Source organism: Rhipicephalus sanguineus, chromosome 8 (assembly GCF_013339695.2).
Source record: "Rhipicephalus sanguineus isolate Rsan-2018 chromosome 8, BIME_Rsan_1.4, whole genome shotgun sequence".
Classification (NCBI taxonomy): domain Eukaryota; kingdom Metazoa; phylum Arthropoda; class Arachnida; order Ixodida; family Ixodidae; genus Rhipicephalus; species Rhipicephalus sanguineus.
The window spans coordinates 165793986-165814639 of NC_051183.1; the positions used below are offsets into that span (position 1 = coordinate 165793986).

At 48.6% G+C, this 20654-nt stretch overlaps 1 protein-coding gene across 3 annotated transcripts in view; it reads right to left on the reverse strand.

The window, feature by feature from the left end:
- Positions 1–20654, reverse strand: part of LOC119402460 (tumor susceptibility gene 101 protein) — a 255350-nt gene that overhangs the window by 110254 nt on the left and 124442 nt on the right. For all 3 annotated transcript variants that reach the window (XM_049418650.1, XM_037669616.2, XM_037669615.2), the window contains exon 11: positions 7063–7165. In XM_049418650.1, the coding sequence (XP_049274607.1) occupies positions 7063–7165 (103 nt within the window). The remainder of the gene's footprint in view (positions 1–7062; positions 7166–20654) is intronic.

Below are 20654 nucleotides of genomic sequence, written 5' to 3' on the forward strand. Positions count from 1 at the left end.
TGCTTCCCTACTTCATAAAAATTATGATTAGTGGCGTAGTGGGTACCTTGCAAGTGTACCTGTATTAGTTTCCCCAAGAGAGTTTAGGACGGGCTCTAGAAAGGCCGCTCTTCCAGCTTTCGCTCTGACTGTACTGCGTGCTCCGCGCAGGCCCGGCGTTTTTTTATGTACAGCTTGGAAATCTTCTTCGACAAATTGTAAATGTGGTTGTCGAGTGGATTCCAGTCCAACAAATGAGACATCCAGACACTCGCTTGTCACCAAAGGAGTGGAGAAATTCGCCTTCTGTGGAACTTCCGCGCGGGCCCAAGCGACCACCCACACGTTTTCTGCCTGGAACAATATGGCGGTCAGCTTCATTCCAGAAGTTGTTTTTTTTAACCTCCTTGGGCAAACCGCTCCACAATCAAGACGTACGGCTCACTCCGCCTGCACATCCAGCTCAGAAACTCACGCCGTGACCTTCACTGGAATTTTGTCATCGCCGACGTCGCCGAGCCAATCATTGGCTCAGACTTTTTGGCCCACTACAACCTCCTTCCGGACTGCCGCAACGACCTCCTCATCGACGCAACAACGGGACATTCCACACCAGGCCAGCGAACGACCGCCCAACAGCCAAACATCAAGGTACTCAGTGTTGACAATCATTCGCCGTACCACGCCATCCTCGCCGAATTACCCGGGCTGACGTGCCCCAGCGGACTGCCACGCAAAGTGCAGCACACCACACCGTGCACTACATCGGGACCACTTCAGGCCCCCTGGTTTTCTGCCGCGCCCGTCGCCTTGCCCTGGACCGCATGCGCATAGCCAAAGCAGAGTTCGAGGCCATGCTCCGCGAGGGAATCGCCCGCCGCGCTGACGGTCCATGGGCCTCGCCACTTCACCTTACTCCGAAGAAGACCGAAGGCTGGCGACCCTGTGGGGACTACCGTGCCCTCAATGCGCGCACCATCCCGGACAGGTACCCCATCAACCACATACAGGACTTGGCTCATCGCATTCATGGCTGCCACGTGTTCTCCGTACTAGACTTGGTACGCGCTTGTCTTGTGTGTCTCCTTTCCGTCGCCGTCCGTTTTTTGCGCTGTTTATTTCAAGTATGCACAACCAACTAGCCCAGTCAGCTACATTGTTAACTAGACTTGGTGAAGGCCCTACACAGAGATACCCGTCAATCCCGATGACGTCCCGAAAATGGCAATCATTGCTCCCTTTGGCTTGTTTGAGTTTCCCTTCATGAGCTTCGGCCTGAGGAACGTTGGGCAAACTTTTCAGCGCTTCATTGACGAAGTCGTCCGCGGCCCCGTCTTCTGCATCATTTACCTTGACGACATACTGGTATTTTCCCACGACGCTGATGAGCACCACAGGCACCTTCGTCTATTGTTCCAACGTCTCGATGACCACAGTCTACTCGTCAATACCCAAAAAAGTATGCTAGGCGCTTCCGTCGTCCACTTCCTCGGCCACGAAGTTTCATCTGAGGGAACTCGGTCCTTGCCCCAACGCATCTCGGACCTGCAAAATTACCCTCAACCCACCACCGCTAAGGACCTTCGCCGTTTCCTCGGCATGCTGAACTTTTACAGGCGTTTCTTGCCACACGCAGCCGACTACCAGGCTCCCCTCCACGATGCTTTGGCTGGGCTATGAGGAAACCAACCCGTCACATGGACACCGATGTTAGCGAAAACTTTCGAAGAATGCAAAGCCACCCTCTGCACCGCCACGCTCCTCACCCATCCCGTGCCAGACGCTCCCTTGGGACTCTTCACGGACGCATCTAGCTTCGCCATCCGCGCTGCCCTCATGCAACGCGTGGACAACACCTGGCATCCCTTGGCATTCTTCTCCAAGAAATTCGCATCTCGGAAAACAACCCCTTCAACTGCCAATACCCCTGACGAAACCACGACCACCGCCCCGACAAATTTGCCAGGCTACTACAGAGAACTTCTGGCAATATACGAAGCAGTGCAACACTTTCGCCATATTCTCGAAGCACACAACTGCACCATCTATACCGACTTCTCTCAATGTCGTGACAAACTCCCACCTGTACAGCAGAACCAACTTTCGTTCATTGCACAGTTCACCACCGACATCCAACATGTCAGTGGGAAAGACAACGTGGTCGCCGACACGCTTTCACGTGTAGCAGACATCAGCACGGTGCAGATAACAGCGGACGTCCTCGCTGAGGCTCAGACTACGGACGCCGAACTGCAAGAACTTCTCAAGGGAAGGTCCTCACTACAGCTGCAACAAGTCCCCATTCCAAGGTCGACAACCACAATCTGTTGCGACATGTCGACAGGATGAAGCAGGCCCTATGTGTCCCTGTCCCATCGCCGTGGTCTTTTCAACCAGCTCCACAACCTCAGCCATACAGGCATAAGTGCCCCTACACGCCTCGTGGCTGACCGCTATGTCTGGCCCCCTATGCAGCGGGATTGTCGCACCTGGGCGCGCTCCTGCATTCAATGCCAACATGCTAAAGTCACCAGGCATGTCACGTCACCACTCGGAACATTGCCTTAGCCCTCTTGTCAGTTTGAGCACGTCAACCTCGACATCATAGGACCCTTTCCCCCAGCTGGACACTATCGCTACTGCCTCACCGCCATTGACTGGTACACTCGATGGCCCGAGGCATGGCCCCTCGAAGGAATCACCGTGGAAGACGTCGCCTCGGCCTTCTTCACCGGCTGGATTCCTCGTTTCGGCGCCCACCGCAGCGTAACCACCGACCAAGGACGACAGTTTGAGTTGCACCTTTTTAGGCTCCTCGGACTGACCATCGGTTTTAAACGCTTGAGGAAAACCAGTTACTACCCCTGCGCCAAAGGAATGATTGAGCGTTTCCACCGACAGTTCAAAGCAGCCATTATGTGCCACCCGGACTCAACCTGGCTCGAGGCCATCCCAGCCGTCATCCTTGGTCTTCGCGCCACCTTCAAGCCGGACATCCACGCTACACCAGCAGAGCTTGTCTATGGGGAACCACTCCGTCTCCCAGGTGAATTTCTCACTGCACTGACATCCAGCACTACGACGTCAGATCCCACCGACTTCGTCGCCCGGCTCCGACGCACCATCGCTGCCTTACGCCCGTCACCTGCAGCCCACCACAGCAAGCCTACACCTTTCGTGCTCAAGAAGCTAGCATTGTGCACGCACGCTTTCCTCCACGAGGACACCATCCGAAGGCCTTTCCAGCCACCCTGCAGCGGACCCTAACTGGTCGTCCATCGCGATGACAAAAACTTCACTCTGCGCCTGAATGGTAATGATATCCGCGTCTCGATTGACCGGCTCAAGCCCGCATACATCGCTGCGAACGAACCGGGCAGCGCGACTTCATCCACAGGCATCTATCCCCAGCCGCCAACGTCGCAGCCTGCTCCTTTCACGACATGCTCTAGACGTCTGGTATGCCTCCCAGATTTCTACAGACCCTGAGGGCTCTGCAATCCGCGGGGGGGGGGTGATGTGGCGACACACCGCGCACAAACCAGCGCAGCCTCCGCCTCGTCACTAGCTAGCCCGGCGTGACATGGCTGCATGTTGCACCACGCCTCTGATAAGGGACAGCGCCACCGCAGCTTCACCGGAGGCTTACGTCACCGACGGTGGCTATAAACCCAAACTGCCAAGCTCAGAAGTTATCATTCCTTCGCTACCTGACTGAGCGCAGCGTCGGTATGCTCGCCCCGCTTCTGCTACTACACTAACAAACAGTCGTTACGTTTTATGTTGGGATGCGTCCTTCCATCGACACGGCATCCCACAATATGTTACCCTCCTACTCAGAACTGCCTTGCCTGCTTAACTCGTGGAACGCATAGCTGTTGCTGGAGATGGCAGCGCTTCCGATGGGCTCAGGATGTGCTATCCTCTTTGTGTCCTCCGCAATGAACATCGGCAGCGCGCCCAGCAGGCTGTCGGGCAACGGAGACTAAGTGACCCGAGAGGTTGGGATCTGCTCCGCTAGGTGCCACCACACTACCAGCTGTTCTTATATTATTCTCCTGTACGCCAACTATCTGCAAATGCCAAATACAACCAAAAAGTATCTGGGAACGTTCCCCAATAAGAGTAAACTTGGGCAATGTGGTCATGTCTTCAAGGGTGAAGTTACAGCCACAAGAACAGATAACTGGGCTAGTTTGTGAGAACTTATGTTAAGGCAGGTAGCACAAAGAAACACGGACACAAGCGAACAATAAATACACGGGACAAGTGCCATCCACAACAGATGCGGAACATGAAATATAGAACGGATCATTCCCATGCAAAGACCCTAAATGTTTCTGAAGAAACCCCGAGAGCAACACCAACCAGGTGTTCCTTTCTGAGACTATCGATCTAAACGGAATTTCCGGCTTGTGGGACTTAGCCGTAAAAAACACTTCCATCAACAAGCGTTTGCTTTGCTTAACACCAGCAGCTAATTTGTCAAGCGACAATTTCTTGAGCAGTTCCACAGCACGAGCTCTCACCTTGGTTGGCTCGTCACGCAGCTTGTGTGTTCGGTGTTGGTCTCGGGGTTTCTTCAGAAACATTTAGGGTCTTTGCATGTGAACGATCCGTTCTATATTTCATGTTCCGCGTCTGTTGTGGATGGCGCTTGTCCCGTGTACTTATGCTTCACTTGTGTCCGTGTTTCTCTGCGCTACCTAAATTAACATGAGTTACAGCCACAGTCGAGTGGATCCTGGTGCTGATCGGATAGCAAGAGCCGGCGCTCACTGCAGCGACAAGATGAAGCAACTCTGCTCTCCTGTTGCCCTACACAATGTCGCAGCTAGTGCAATTCATGGTGTCCAAGAAAAGAAACCTCAAGATAAACACTGTCGCACAGCTCGCGCCAACGCGGAGCACGTGTTAACACAGGCAGACGACGCTCGCTGCCCACCTGACATTCAGTGACACAGGTTGGACATATCCAAACAGATCAGTCACCAGTGCTACATACCATGGAACAATGCTAGGTAGAATGGAAGCGGGAAGTTGAAAACTCATTCGGCTGCATCGCTGTGATTTGTAGCTTTGTAGCGATTCACATGTTTAATGTCTCGTAATAAATTACAAGGTTGGCGCAGAGAGCTTCAATCAATATGCAAGTAACTTGAGGACTTGCTTTACCGGCTCAATGCGTTGGTACAAAATCGTCAAAACTGTTTCAGGGTTCCTTTAAGGATGGGAAACTATGCGAAGGCAGAGCACGATGAAGGAGAAAGTGAGGGAGCTGTCAGAGGCTAGCAGCAAGCCTTACACGCCCGTCGTAGTGTTTGCAGTTGTACATGGGTTGCCATATGAAACAGGTGGTGGCTAATCTTGCATCATGTATTCCAGGTTCTCAATGAATTGTCTCTTCAGGAAAATATTTGGAAATGCACTGGCCCAGTGTGAAAGCCAGGATGTCGCAAAGTCATGGCAACACATAACTGGGTTTCCACTTAGTATCGAAGCCTGGGCGTGTTGGTTAGACATCGGAGGGGATACAGCGCAAGAGAAAACGAGGACAAGAAAGGCGACGCACACAGAGCGCTGACTTACAACACTTTATTGGTAGAAAGGGAAGGATGAACATTTATACACTTCGCTGACATGCGCACAACCGGGGCAACTGACGATTTTTTTTTTTTTTTTGAACATTATACATAGAGCAACCATCACTGCGCACACGGGCGTATCACTCATGGTCTGTTTAGATATGATATTTCATGAGATGAAAGTGCTATCGAAGGAGAGCTGATGCAACTGCTATCGAACTTTCTGATGAAGTCTGCCTCGATGATTTCGCGTGTCAACTGCAAAGAATGCCTAGCCAGGACCTCGCTTTTTTCAAAGAAGGGCGCGCAGCCACAGTCACGACAATGAATGCCCAAGCGGCCCTGAACCGTGTTGTACACATTGTTGTGGTGCTCTCTTAGACGATCGTTTAAGCACCTACCAGTCTGTCCCACGTATTTCTTCCCACAGGACAGAGGAATCACGTATACCACGCCAGTGGTACAGGGCACAAACTGCTTTTTATGCTTCACAGAACAGCCATTACGGCTGCCACTCGAAGCAAACTTGCAAAGCTTCTCCGGTGCGGTGTTTTCCGCACCGGAGAAGTTGTCCAAGCTTTGCAAGTTTGCTTCGAGTGGCAGCCGTAATGGCTGTTCTGTGAAGCATAAAAAGCAGTTTGTGCCCTGTACCACTGGCGTGGTATACGTGATTCCTCTGTCCTGTGGGAAGAAATACGTGGGACAGACTGGTAGGTGCTTAAACGATCGTCTAAGAGAGCACCACAACAATGTGTACAACACGGTTCAGGGCCACTTGGGCATTCATTGTCGTGACTGTGGCTGCGCGCCCTTCTTTGAAAAAAGCGAGGTCCTGGCTAGGCATTCTTTGCAGTTGACACGCGAAATCATCGAGGCAGACTTCATCAGAAAGTTCGATAGCAGTTGCATCAGCTCTCCTTCGATAGCACTTTCATCTCATGAAATATCATATCTAAACAGACCATGAGTGATACGCCCGTGTGCGCAGTGATGGTTGCTCTATGTATAATGTTCAAAAAAAAAAAAAAAAATCGTCAGTTGCCCCGGTTGTGGCGCATGTCAGCGAAGTGTATAAATGTTCATCCTTCCCTTTCTACCAATAAAGTGTTGTAAGTCAGCGCTCTGTGTGCGTCGCCTTTCTTGTCCTCGTTTTCTCTTGCGCTGTATCCCCTCCGATGGGTTTCCACTCTTATATAATTTAGGGAGAAACTTCCTACAACAACAGCTGTGTCTTTCTGACTATTGGTAAAACGATTGCTTATTCACAGGCCTGTCGTCACAAGAACTTTTACGGCTTTTCAAGTGTGCCGGGTGCGATTATATACATCGGCAAAACAGAAAAACAAAAGATAATTGGACTGTAACGTACAGCGTGATTAATGTACAGTGCACATATAAGCAAATGCTTCTGCAACTCTACTTGAGAAACATCACCTAGGAATTAGGCACAACACAAGAGTATTACCACATCACAGCCATGGACTGAGCAAGAACGTACCTTCAGGAACACATCGAGGTCGATGACCCCCTTGCGAAGTGCCTCGCCCAAATAGTAGATTGCATCCTCCGTAGCATTCTCCTCAGCAAAGGCATTGACCAGCCTGCAATACAGTAAATTGCAGCAAGGTCAAATTAAAATCTATTTGTCATAGCCATTAATTTGAGCCCGTCTTCGTCTACAGCTGACTCTGCCCTACTAGCCCACTGCCAAGTTTTTTTTACAGAAGTTAGCACTCAAAAGAGTACAGCATGCTGTCACAGGAAAGTGAAGCTAGTCAACTAGGCTTGTGCGAACATTCGAGCAGTTCAAATTTTCGAATTCACTTCGAAACAAATTTAAATTATTCTAAATTTCGAGGTATTCGAAAGGAACAAATAGACACACGTAAACCACATCTAATCCCTTGTAAAGATGGTTTCACTGCAGTGGAGAGGTGCTATACCATGAACATACCTATCCAGGGGAGATCTGCACTACCGTGAAGCCCCACTTCAAGGTTAAATGAACAAATTACCCTCACATAGATTCATCATTTTTTAAATTTAAAGCCTCGTGATACCGGCTTATATGCTCCAAATATAGTACATTTTAAACCATAACGTATTTTACAGGTTATCACTTGCATTCTAGCGAAAGTGAAATGCTGCTACTGTTCAAAGTTGCTTCCACTTCCCTGTGAACCAAAAAGAAAGACAATTGCACATGCCTGGTTTCAATTTTATCAATTTTAAAATATATTGTGCATGTTAGTTGGGTCATGACAAATATGCTCATTTTTCTTTATAATATGTGATATATACTATTTGAATTCGATTCGAAATTATTCGACCAAATCACTATTCGTTTCGAACCTAAAATTTACTATTCGCACAAGCCTAACGTTAACTCTTTCATGTCATCAGCAGTGAGGCAACTGTTTTGTCCAATAGGCTGTCAATGCTGATGCAACTTTGTGCGTTTAGAAGTGATGAAGAAACAAGATGTTGTGGCTTCTCGACTGTGCTGCTTAAGCACCAAATTTGCCAGGGCACAGCCAGACAGGCATGAATGGGCAAGAAAAAAAAAACAACATGAAGAAGAAGAAGACGTGCTCTACTTCTGAATGGGCTTGGCAAGGTACGTACGTATCAGTGAGGTTTTACTGCACTGAGCTAACAGTAAATTTGAAGTACCAATGCGACACTTTGCCATTTTGAAAGTTGCTTGTTACAGTTATATTTCTTTGAGAAACACCCCATAAATGCTGTCCTGAAGTCTAAAATAGTGCGTTTGTACCTTATTTATTTTGGTCGAGGGTTGCCAATACATTAGGGGTATGAAATAACTGTGTAGTGGTAGAAAGGCTGCACCTGAATCCTTGCTGGCTATCACTAAAAATATCGCTAAATTCTAAAGACCTTATCGACTTTGCTCCTTCACACAGCAATGAGTTAGGTTTAAGGCTTCCTTGTCTACGGATTGTGTATGTTTTCTCAACGTGTTCAATTGGTGCTCTGAAACAAAGCTGCAAATTGTTAATCGATTCTTTTTTGTTTCTGAAAACTACATGCCTCACTCAAACCAAGAAGAAATGCCAATCATTCAAAGTTGAAGGAGGTTGTGCACATGTAGAGAGCAACTCAAATCCAGGAAAGCACGGCAGAGTGGAACCCTTTGACACGCTATGTACACAATTGTGTACACCATAATATGTACTACTGATGGGCTAGTTGGTGAGCCACGATATTTGATGAAGCAGCGCACAAAAGGACAAGATCACACACTCATAAAATGATGCAAACACAGCGCTCGTGTTTGCGTCATTTTATGTGTGCGCTGCTTCATCGAATATCGTGGCTCACCAACTTGTTTTTGCTATTTGTAACGACTAGGGGCTAAGAGGGAGCAAGATACATTGAGCTTTGGATGAAACGAGCCTCCTGCATTACAAATTTGTCTCCATTTAACTTCATTTTGCAGTGCACTGTTGTATATGGTCAGTTTACTGAAGACACTGCACTGTTCGACGCGTACCCCTTCCCGCGAACCACGTCAAAAGTATAATCTCTCTTTGCTCCAAATGGACACACCCGAAAACAAATTTCCACTATATTTCTGGCATAAGCTTTTATTCTATTAATGTAAAAAACACAGCATGAATGATTTCACAATAAATAGATATTTAATTACAATTGAATTGGAATTAATTACCAAAACATACATAAATGAACACAATATGACATTATTTTTGTTGCAATAAAATATCGAGTACCTTGAAATAACGTTGTACCGATTTGACGCATTTACAGACAGTTCTTCATAGGTGGCGTCTGAAAGGGTTTAATTATTGGGCTTGAGACCCACCACTGGAAAAGCCGGCACCATCATTGGCGTGACTCGCTAGGCAGGATCCCATGGTCACAGCGGCTGTCTCATCTGCTTAGAGACCACTGGAGCGAGCTGAAAGTTTTCAGCTCGCTTCTCATCCTCAGCGACCAGAAGTTTCACTAGAGTACGTAAAGTTTGAGATCATCCAAGTTGTGACCTCCGTTAAATCTAATATTAACAGGCTGTCCTGTTTCACCAATGTACTGTTTGTGACAATATGAACATTTGATCATGTAGATAATGTTTGAATTAGTGCAGGTGAAACTAGACCTTATACGATGTACATGATCACTTCCAGTGCTTTTAACTATAAGGTCATCCTGAAGGTGCTTGAAAGTCCTACACCTTGGGCGAGAACAAGGTGTTATGTGGGCAGCAGAATAAGGGTTTACTTTCGCATGCACTCACATGTTCCTATGGCAGCGACACACAACCTTTGCCACTTCGGGAAACACTTTTCTAAGGCACTCATTGGTTGCTAATATTGGACAATACTTGCAGAGGATATTTATGCTTGGACTGTGTTTTAGGAGCTCTTCTAGCTAGCGCTGATTTTCTGTCTAGTTTACATGCTTTTTTTGTAGACCTTGTTCAGAGCCTCGTGCAGGTAATTTCTTTTAACTAATGTTTTTCCTAGGTCGTTTAAGTGGTGAACGTAGTCGTTGTCGTTGCTACAGATCCTTCTTACACGCCTCGCCTGTCCAACAAATATCCCTTATTTGCAGTGTTGCGGGTGATGATTAGTGTAATCTAGGTATTGTTGGCTATCTGTTGCTTTTCTACAGAGCATCGTCTATAATTTTCCTGTTTCAACAGATACTGTCACGTCTAGGAAGTTAATTTTACTGGAAGAATGATGCATGGTAAGTATAGTGCTATGGAGAAACTTGTTAAAATGGCAGTGAATGTGTTTAGTGCACTTATGCCATGTTCCCATGTAATAAATATGTCATCTACGTAGCACGGATAAGTGCAAGGTCTTACCAGAGTTGATTTCAAAAGTTATGACTATCCCACACAAATGTTGGCATACGTTGGGTGCAAAAGGGGTTCCCGTAGTAGCACTAAAAATTTGTAGGTAGCAGGTCGAATCAAATTCAATATAGTATAACCTCATTACAACAGACCTTCATAGTGAAGAGGATTTTGGTCTGTTGTAAAGGGAGTATGTAAAAAATCCAAGTACTGTTAAAACAGACTTTTATGTAAACACTGAATGGGTCTGTTATAACCGGAGAGAATTACGAGTCACAAACATGGTCTTATTTTTAACGGGGGACCAAAAAAAAAATGCGATTTTTGAAAAATGGCATTTTCAGTTTTTGTAGCCCATTTTCTATCTGACTCCAAAATATCTTCACTGAACACTACGTAGAGCAGCTATATAATTTTTTTTTTGCGTCTGCCGACTTGGCGAAAATTGCGGAAATAGCAAAAAAAAAAACCACAGCGTTTTTCAAAATTGTAGCTCGGCAATAGCGCAACCGGTCGCCACCATTTTGGGCTCGTCGCAAAGAGTATTTCTCCGTGTTCAAGTTCTCCGTTTCAGCTAGCTCCTCCATTCAGTAACAAGCGTACAAAAAGCAATTGTTTGAAGTTCAATTCAAGGCCTCCAATTGGCTGCTTCTGCTGTGATGCTCGCTTCGGGATCGTCATCTGCTGCTTGTGCATCGCGAGGTCGGGGCTGTCGAAAATTGCGCTACTTAGTGACGCGCTTGCACTCGTTCTGTGTTCACGGGTCGACGATAATTTAGAACGCTTTAGTTTGGCAGCTGCAAGCGGAAGCTCAATCATGAGATTACAATAGCACGCCGCACTCGTCGCGAACATCGCAGACATGCGACTGTAATAGCGTTGACTCGCTGGACCCGCTGTTAGAGGTTCTTCTTATCAGCACTTCGGAGTTTATGACAATGACCACCGCAGGACAACTCTTTGTACTCGCAATCGAGCATGACGTACTTTGAAACGTCGGGCACCGCGGCCGCGCACATCGCAACTGAGCTTTCTACTCGATGTCATGGATAGGCTAAACTCGGCTGACGGTGCCAATGTACGAGACAAATCCGAACTTTGCGGGCAAGAACATCACGCTAGCGGACATGCGAAAGCGAAGAAGCCACAATGTCCTTCGTCGCAAGCAACGAATCGTATCGCCTGCTGGCTCCTCAGACCCACGGATGGGCATTTCACGCATCGGCAGCGGACTCCCCGGGCAAGCTCGACGCGCAGCGACCGCTCGGAGAAGCGGTGGCAGCGGCTAACAATTTCGCGCGTCAGCGTCCCAAAACGCAACACCAAGCACGCTACGTGCCAATTTTTTGTCGCTACAGCTAGGCATAGCTGATCATTGACAGACCGGAGATCGGCGGCCTTCGCTCTTAAATCGATACGTCGATATCCGCAGCGCGCTGTTCCCGTCCCGAAAGTATGCTAAGCGATGTTTGAAGTCGAAAGTTATTGAACTTGGTATGTCCGTGGTAGAAAAGTCCGCTCTAAAGGAGTCCTGATCCCCTTGCTGGCCTGACATTTTAGTCAATTATATCCAAATGTCCGTTGTACCAGAATCCGTTGTAAACGAAGCTCAATCAATGGAACAAATACGGAGGTCGGCATAACGCTGCAAATTGGTATGTAGTATCCGAATGTCTGTTGTGAACAGATCCGTTGTAACGAGGTTATACTACTTAAGCGTGAGGACTAATTTTAGTAATGAGAGGTAAACTTCAGCACTACGTGTTTGCTTGCTTTATATGAGTGACTTTGAGACCATCTTCCACCTTCCATCTTCCCCTGAACTTCTGCCTATTTATACTGCCTATTTATACTATTTTTGCATAAATAAAATCAGATCTCAGGCTAGAAATATAGTGTGAATTTGTTCTCGGTTATGTACATTTCGAGCAACGAAAAATTACACTTCTGACGTTGCTCGCAGAAAGTGTGTGCACGTTGAACGACTTGTTGAACATGGTAGTGCCTTCATTCAGCGAAATCATCATATACAAAAGTACACAGCAAAACAAAGTCAATGAGGACACATTTACTATGCAGGAGGTCCATTCCATTTAAACCTCGATGTATCTTGCTCTTTCTTAGTGACTTGTCGACGCAACTAACACAAACAAGTGATGTACACAATTGCGTACAAAGTGTCTCAAAGGTTTGGGCTTAGGTCTGTGAATGTATTGATGCTATAGATACTGGTAAGTTCACTGCAATGGAAAGGCAGCACTGGGAACCATGTTGAAACAGAAAGCTCATGTGTTTCTTAGCCCCAACCAATCAATGTACTGGATTAAGAAAATGAAGCAGTGGGCCATTGACCACTGAGGAGACCGATAAACATACAGTGTAACACTGCACAATAAATAATGATAATGAAATGTCCATAAATTTAGAAGAAAAAAAAAGCTTTCCTTATGGCACACACAAGTAGCCATAGGTGCCGAAGTACCTGAAGATTTAGGGAAATTATTTTCAAACATAAGAATAGTGTTTCTTGGGAGAGTTGGAGGTTCATTCTGAAAAGGGAAGCGCTTGTGAACACAGACTACAAGAAGGCACACAGACACACAGACAGAAGTGCTTCTAGCAAGTGTTTTCAAACAGCTTTGTTCACGTAACAACGGTTGCTTATGTAAAGTTAAATGCTCATATGCTCTGTCATCGCAATCAATGAATCGAGGCTTCGTTCAGATGTAGAGACAGTCTAATGTAAGAGCATACATCACCAAGGTCGCCCTCAGCGACTGCCTGCCTTTTAATAACGCTAGAAGCCGGTTTGGGGATACCCCATCACTGCAACCCCACGCAATGTGCGCTCACTGCATGTATTCTGTCAACAGGTAGCATCTATCAATAAGTCTAAGCTTTCTTTTCATCCAGGATTATTATTTTGTCTTTGAAAACTTCCCTTGTTTTGAAAGTATTTACAAAAATGTCTAGGGGGCCTTCTGTGTGTCGCTTCTGCACAGCGCCGACATCCAAACCTATAAGGATCATGCTGGCATTATCCTAGCTAGCACAAGAGCAAGGCACGCCTGATGGAGGGCGACTCCGTAACTCCCCAATAGGTCCCCCTGTTATGCAACACTTTATTACAAAGCAGTTTGGTCCCCACAAAGCCCCCACAGAAATAATGTACTGAATATTTTGATTATATGACGTTGAGCCCACCTTTATGACGCCTCTCTGGTACAATTCAAGAAAGAAAAAACACCTTTTTTTCCCCTGAAACCTAACACGCATCCAATTTTCATGAGTTGAAAAGAAACACTCACCTGAATGCAATCACACAAGCAGAACTTTTGTTTGGGCGAGGTGGTCAAACTTTTGGGGTGCAGCGCTTTTTAAATACACATGGAGAGAGACACATATCTGAGAACTTCTTGTTTCAAGTTGGTGCATGAATTGTACGATATGAGCGCAAAGCTCAGACGAACACAGGAAAAACAATATAGACAGAAGGAGCGCAAACTAACAACTGATTTATTTGTTATTTTAGGAGGGTGTCAACTTGAGCTTGTTGGCATGGCTTCATCGTCAGAAACAGCGCGAGCACACGGGACTAGAAAGACAGACAGGATTTTGCGCTGGCTAATAACATGAGCGTTTATTTCATGCGAACACATATATACGCTTCCTTGGAAATAGATAAACAAGAAAGGATGAGGGAAAGGGGAAGCCCTACACCTGCGCCATGACTAGTGCATGAAAAAGCAGATATCAATCACGGAGGTAATTAATCTCCTTGTTGGTTAGTGCGATGGACGGTGCGCTTACACATGATGGCCCAATGGAATGAATCGTGAACGCTTCATATATTTCCCGGGCGTGGTAGTCACGATATCTGCATATGATGCGCGTCTGTTCGAAACTCGGAGTGCAACCGCACTCGGCACAGTGGATTGCCAGATTACTTCCAGTCTTGTCCTTGAGATTGTTCTTGTGCTCTCGCAACCGATCATTAATGCAAAGCCCCGTTTGCCCAACGTAGCGGCCACCGCAGGACGTTGGTATCTCATAGACAACCTCAGTCTTGCAGGGCACAAACCGCATCACATGTTGCTTCTTGCAAATCGAAGGATTTGGGCAAGGGCCGTTCACTTTTCTGCACAGTGATCCTAGTTTGATTGGCGCCGAGAACACCACCCTTACGCTGGCACGTGCGGCAGCCTTCTTGATTTTGTGCGAAACACCATGCAGATAGGGTATGACCGCCACTCTTGCCCTGCCATCAACAGCCCGAGGCTTTGCCGGCTTACAGTGCTCCTTCAGGATGACTTCGGCCAACCCCGACAGGAATTGGTCAGGGAAGCCAGGCTTCTTCAACCTGCACACTTGATTGGTGAAGCTTGAGGCGATTTGATGCTGACATGACCTAACAAGAGCATTCTTCATAGCGGAGAGCGCGATGGCCCTTTTGACAAGCTTAGAATGATGAGATGAAAATGGAAGCAAGTCTTTCTTTGAACGAGGTGAATACTCCCAACACATGTGCTCTGCGCTAAACTTCATCTTGAGGTCCAGGAAGCGTAGTTGATTGTCCTCCGGAAGCTCCTTCGCAAACGAAAGTCCAGGAAAGTAGCACCAAAGCACTCGAAGATCTCGTCAACCTTGCTACGGCTCTCTGCCGAGTTCTCACGATAAAAAATCAAGAAGTCGTCGACATACCGAAAGACTTTCACCCAAATGGTCGCGCCGACTGAATTTTGCAGTTGTCTGTCATAACGGGCCAGAAGCAGGTCGCTCAGAATCGGGGCGATACACGACCCGATGCAGATGCCTTCTTTCTGCACATACAAGTGGTCATCTTGTTTGATGACGGTCGAGCTGAGGTACAGGGAAACTAAGTCCAAAAACCTGGAAACACTCATGCCGACGGAATTTTGGAATCATGTAGCTCCGTATCTTTCAATGCCGTCTCGTCCTGACACTGCAAGGGCGGCTTGGGGCAGAGAATAATAGAGGTCCTTGATGTCGATTGAGAAGGCTTGTACACCCGTAGGACAAGACACTTCCAGGAACTTCGATACTTCAGGTGGCTTCCGGATAAGGAACGGGTCATCAACTTCAAGCAGCTTGAGGCCCTTCTGCAGGTAAGCGCCCAAGCATATCTGCCAGCTGCCGACTTCCGACACAATCACCCGGAATGGTGACCCTTCTTTATGCGTTTTTACAGGGAAGAACGCAGACAGGAAAACTTCTTTGGAGCCTTTAATTGAAGCAGAAAGCTTCAGCAGGCCAACATCATCACAAAAAAAAAAAGTATCGAAGTTCCTGGAAGTGTCTTGTCCTACGGGTGTACAAGCCTTCTCAATCGACATCAAGGACCTCTATTATTCTCTGCCCCAAGCCGCCCTTGCAGTGTCAGTACGAGACGGCATTGAAAGATACGGAGCTACACGATTCTAAAATTCCGTCAGCACGAGTGTTTCCAGGTTTTTGGACTTAGTTTCCCTGTACCTCAGCTCGACCGTCATCAAACAAGATGACCACTTGTATGTGCAGAAAGAAGGCGTCTGCATCGGGTCGTGTATCGCCCCGATTCTGAGCGACCTGCTTCTGGCCCGTTATGACAGACAACTGCAAAATTCAGTCGGCGCGACCAGTTGGGTGAAAGTCTTTCGGTATGTCGGCGACTTCTTGATTTTTTATCGTGAGAACTCGGCAGAGAGCCGTAGCAAGGTTGACGAGATCTTCGAGTGCTTTGGTGCTACTTTCCTGGACTTTCGTTTGCGAAGGAGCTTCCGGAGGACAATCAACTACGCTTCCTGGACCTCAAGATGAAGTTTAGCGCAGAGCACACGTGTTGGGAGTATTCACCTCGTTCAAAGAAAGACTTGCTTCCATTTTCATCTCATCATTCTAAGCTTGTCAAAAGGGCTATCGCGCTCTCCCCTATGAAGAATGCTCTTGTTAGGTCATGTCAGCATCAAATCGCCTCAAGCTTCACCAATCAAGTGTGCAGGTTGAAGAAGGCTGGCTTCCCTGACCAATTCCTGTCGGGGTTGGCCGAAGTCATCCTGAAGGAGCACCGTAAGCCGGCGAAGCCTCGGGCTGTAGATGACAGGGCAAGAGTGGCGGTCATACCCTATCTGCATGGTGTTTCGCACAAAATCAAGAAGGCTGCAGCACGTGCCAGCGTAAGGGCGGTGTTCTCGGCGCCAATCAAACTAGGATCACTGTGCAGAAAAGTGAACGGCCCTTGCCCAAATCCTTCGATTTGCAAGAAGCAACATGTGATGCGGTTTGTGCCCTGCAAGACTGAGGTTCTCTATGAGATACCAACGTCCTGCGGTGGCCGCTACGTTGGGCAAACGGGGCGTTGCGTTAATGATCGGCTGCGAGAGCACAAGAACAATCTCAAGGACAAGACTGGAAGTAATCTGGCAATCTACTGTGCCGAGTGCGGTTGCACTCCGAGTTTCGAACAGATGCGTATCTTACGCAGATATCGTGACTGCCACGCCCGGGAAATATATGAAGCGTTCACGATTCATTCCATTGGGCCATCATGTGTAAGCGCACCGTCCATCGCACTAACCAACAAGGAGATTAATTACCTCCGTGATTGATCTCTGCTTTTTCATGCACTAGTCATGGCGCAGGTGTAGGGCTTCCCCTTTCCCTCATTTTTTCTTGTTTATCTATTTCCAAGGAAGCGTATATTGTCACGTGGTCGTGACGTCGACGAAGACAACAGTCAGCACGTCCGAGGTGAAACTGTTTATTTGGCCGAACTTGTGGCCGAGAAACTGAGAACTAGAACTACAGCAATACACGCTGTACAATGATAGCGGCGAACAGGGCGTCGTCCGTCGATCAACTGACAAGCGGTCAAGCGCGTCGGCTTTTATACAGGCGCTATGGAACTTTCCAGCAATATCGCTGGTGACGGCGTTATCTCTCGACAAAGCTGGAACATTCACGTGCGGCGCGCAACCTTAACAAAACGATCTACTAAAATCGTGAAGCTTCTCGAACACTGCTTCGCGGCCAGCGTCGAGCCTTGATAACCGTCCTTGCTGGTCAAACTCGAACGCATCAAAATAAAAGAAGAAGCGGGCGTGGCATTGCCCCCCTCTGAAACAGCATCGTCCCGATGCTTGCAACAGAACATGGAAAGGAAAAAAATAAGTGCATACACAAATAAATTATAATAACAAAGGAAAAAGTACAGTCCGCAGGTTCGCTAACGCGCAAAACACGGCTTAAGGCGCACGACATGGACGACTTCAGGTCATGCGCGGCGTCGCTGGGAGTTCGTGATGCCGTCCGGTACGACCTCGTAGTCAAGAGCGCCGTGACGTCAAAGCACCTTGTATGGGCCGAAGTATCGCCGAAGAAGTTTTTCGCTGAGCCCACGTCGACGTATCGGCGTCCAGACCCACACACGGTCACCAGGTTGGTACTCCATGTGGCGTCGTCGAAGATTATAGTGACGGCTGTCGACCCTCTGCTGGTTCTTGATGCGCAGGCGGGCGAGCTGTCGAGCTTCTTCGGCGCGTTGCAAATAGGCGGCAACGTCGAGATCGTCTTCATCGGTGGCGGTTGGTAGCATTGCGTCGAGCGTCGTTGCCGGGCTCCTTCCGTAGACCAGCTTGTACGGCGCCATTTGCGTCGTTTCTTCCATGGCCGTGTTGTATGCGAAGGTCACATACGGAAGGATGGCATCCCACGTCTTGTGTTCGACGTCGACATACATGGCCAGCATGTCGGCGATGGTCTTGTTTAGCGGCTCGGTGAGGCCATTGGTCTGTGGGTGGTACGCTGTGGTCCGGCGGTGGCTTGTTTGGCTGTACCTCAGTATTGCCTGAGTTAGGTCAGCAGTAAACGCCGTACCTCTGTCGGTGATGAGGACCTCTGGGGCGCCATGACGCAGGAGGATGTTCTCAACGAAGAACTTCGCTACCTCGGCGGCACTGCCTCTGGGTAGGGCCCTTGTCTCGGCGTAGCGGGTGAGGTAGTCAGTAGCTACGACGATCCATTTGTTTCCGGTATTGGACGTCGGGAACGGCCCCAGTAAGTCCATCCCAATTTGCTGGAACGGCCGTCGAGGTGGCTCGATAGGCTGCAGAAGTCCGGCTGGCCTAGTCGGCGGTGTCTTGCGTCGCTGACAGTCCCGGCAGGTCTTGACGTAGCGAGTTACGTCGGCAACAAGGCGCGGCCAGTAGTACTTTTCCTGTATTCTTGCGAGCGTGCGAGAAACACCCAGGTGTCCAGACGTCGGGTCGTCATGCAGAGCCTGGAGGACCTCTGGTCGCAATGTCGAGGGCACTACGAGAAGGGAATCGGCTCGAAGCGGCGAGAAGTTCTTCTTAAGGAGAACACCGTTGCGCAAGAAAAACGACGTCAGTCCTCGCGTGAATACCTTGGGAACAACGGTGGTCCTGCCCTCGAGGTATTCCACAAGGCCCCTGAGTTCTGGATCCACTCGCTGTCGTTCGGCGAAGTCTTCGGCACTTATGGTTCCTAAGAAGCAGTCATCCTCCATGTCGTCCTGCGGCGGTGGGTCGACGGGGGCACGGGACAGGCAGTCAGCGTCGGAGTGTTTTCTTCCGGACTTATAAACGACGGTTATGTCAAATTCTTGAAGTCGTAGGCTCCACCGTGCGAGGCGACCTGAAGGGTCCTTCAAGTTAGCTAGCCAACACAAGGCGTGGTGGTCGCTCACAACTTTCAAGGGCCAGCCGTAGAGGTAGGGGCGAAACTTCGATGTAGCCCAGATGATGGCCAGGCACTCCTTTTCTGTTGTGGAGTAGTTGATTTCTGCCTTTGATAGCGACCGGCTAGCATAACTGATGACCCTTTCGAATCCGTCGGTCTTTTGCACAAGGACGGCGCCGAGTCCTACGCTGCTTGCGTCGGTGTGGATTTCCGTATCGGCGTATTCGTCGAAATGCGCAAGTATGGGAGGCGTCTGCAGGCGTCGTTTCAATTCTTGAAATGCTTGAACTTGCGACGATTCCCACTTGAATTCGACGTCGGCCTTCGTAAGTTGCGTCAGTGGCTCGGCGATCCGTGAAAATTCCTTGACGAAACGTCTATAATAGGCGCACAAGCCGAGAAAACGGCGTACGGCCTTCTTGTCGGTGGGCGTCGGGAAGTCAGCGATGGCAGCTGTTTTCCGCGGGTCCGGTCGAACACCATCCTTGCTGATCACGTGACCCAAGAACAAGAGCTCCTCGTACGCGAAGCGGCACTTTTCAGGCTTCAAGGTTAGTCCGGAGGTCTTGATTGCTTGAAGTACAACTTCAAGGCGCCGAAGGTGTTCGTCGAAGTTTGAGGAAAAGACAACGACGTCGTCCAAGTACACGAGGCACGTCTGCCACTTCAAGCCGGCCAGTACTGTATCCATAACCCGTTGAAAAGTCGCAGGTGCCGAGCAAAGACCAAAGGGCATGACCTTGAACTCGAACAGGCCGTCTGGTGTTATAAAAGCCGTCTTTTCTCGGTCTCTCTCGTCGACTTCTATTTGCCAGTAACCGGTCTTGAGGTCCACCGACGAAAAGTACTTTGCGTTGTGTAATCGATCCAGAGTGTCGTCTATCCGGGGAAGGGGATACACGTCCTTCTTCGTGACTTTGTTCAGGCGACGGTAATCGACGCAAAAGCGTAGAGTCCCATCCTTCTTCTTCACTAGCACCACGGGAGACGCCCACGGACTCTTGGACGGCTGGATGATGTTGTCGCGTAGCATTTCGTCGACTTGCTTCTTAACGGCGTCCCTTTCTCGCGTTGAAACCCGGTAGGGACTCTGACGGAGTGGCCGAGCATTTTCTTCCGTTATGATACGGTGTTTAGCAAGGGGCGTTTGCCGGACCCGTGATGATGACGAGAAACAGTCCTTGTATTTCTTCAGAAGGCATCGGAGCTGTTGTTGTTGGCGGGCGGGAAGGCTTGGATTTACGTCGAAGGACGGCTCAGGCATTGCCGTTGTCGTTGTAGCTTCGTCAGAATCTGAAAAGGCAAACGCATCGCTGACAGCCAAGATTTCTTCGATGTACGCAATCGTCGTGCCCCTGCTCAGGTGTCTGTATTCTTGGCTGAAATTCGTTAGCATCACGCTTCCTTTCCCTTCATACAGCCGAGCAATGCCTCTTGCGACGCAAATGTCACGGTCTAGCAGCAAACGCTAATCGCTCTCGATGACACCTTCGATGCATTCAGGCGTTTCGGTGCCGACGGGAATTATGATGCTGGATCTAGGTGGAATG